The sequence below is a fragment of the Chrysochloris asiatica genome, unplaced genomic scaffold, assembly GCF_000296735.1.
Source record: "Chrysochloris asiatica unplaced genomic scaffold, ChrAsi1.0 scaffold00680, whole genome shotgun sequence".
Taxonomy (NCBI): Eukaryota; Metazoa; Chordata; class Mammalia; order Afrosoricida; family Chrysochloridae; genus Chrysochloris; species Chrysochloris asiatica.
Window position 1 is genome coordinate 8,104 of NW_006409198.1, and position 1,129 is coordinate 9,232.

General features: G+C 46.2%; 1 protein-coding gene across 1 annotated transcript in view; it reads left to right on the plus strand.

The window, feature by feature from the left end:
- Positions 1 to 709: 709 nt before the first annotated feature.
- Positions 710 to 1,129, plus strand: part of LOC102826122 (olfactory receptor 14I1-like) — an 8,442-nt gene continuing 8,022 nt past the window's right edge. Inside the window, exon 1 of the mRNA XM_006877933.1 lies at positions 710 to 1,086. Within this exon, the coding sequence (XP_006877995.1) occupies positions 710 to 1,086 (377 nt within the window). The remainder of the gene's footprint in view (positions 1,087 to 1,129) is intronic.

Here is a 1,129-nt window from a genome sequence, read left to right on the forward strand (position 1 = left end):
AGTCCAGGAGTTGAGGACCCTGGGACCATCAATGAAGACGGGAGGAGTGCGGGTACCCTATTCAGAGAAGCAGTGGCAGCAAAGATGGTGGCAGAGATGATGATGTGGAGAGATGGAGCACCTGGTGCCTCTGGACTCAGGGAGTTACAGGGGCTGTGTGCTGATGGCTGGGGGGCAGGCTTGCAGAGTGTACCTTTGATTGTTTAAATGGTTGTATATTACTGAGTGCTTTGGTGTTCTCCCACCCCTCTCCCCCCAAGAGAAAATAAAAAAATATAAACCCAGAGGGAATGGAAGCAAATGTTATTGAATGATGATGCATGGGTGGTGGTAGTAATGTGCCATGGAGTTGATTCCAACTCATAGCGACCCTATACAGGGTTTCTGAGGCTGAAAATCTTTATGGGAGCAGAAAGCCTCATCTGTCTCCTGAGGAACAGCTGGTAGTTTCAAACTGCTGACCCTGAGGTTAATAGCCTGATTTGTAATCACTATGCTACCAGAACTCCTTATGGAGGGGATTGTAATCATTGCAATGAAAAGAAATACAATAGAATGAATGAAAAGCTGATGTTCTCCTATATAAACTATCACTCAATGCATAATAATATCTTTAAAAAACAGAACTCAGGGCTTGCTTTCAGAAATCCTCAGAAAGGAAGAGGACCCCAAAACTGCATCCCAGTCTTTGCTGGTAAATCTTCGGGCCATGCAGAACTTCCTACAGCTACCAGAAGCTGAAAGAGACCGAATTTACCAGGACGAAAGGGAAAGGAGCCTGAATGCTGCCTCAGCTATGGGTCCTGCCCCCCTAATAAGCACACCTCCCAGCCGCCCTCCACAGGTGAAAACAGCTACTATTGCCACTGAGAGGAATGGGAAACCAGAGAAAAATACCATGAACATTAATGCTTCCATTTATGATGACATTCAGCAGGAAATGAAGCGTGCTAAAGTGTCCCAAGCACTGTTTGCAAAGGTTGCGGCAACCAAAAGCCAGGGATGGTTATGTGAGCTGTTACGCTGGAAGGAAAATCCTTCTCCAGAAAACAGGACCTTGTGGGAGAACCTCTCCATGATCCGAAGGTTCCTTAGTCTTCCTCAGCCAGAACGTGATGCCATATATGAA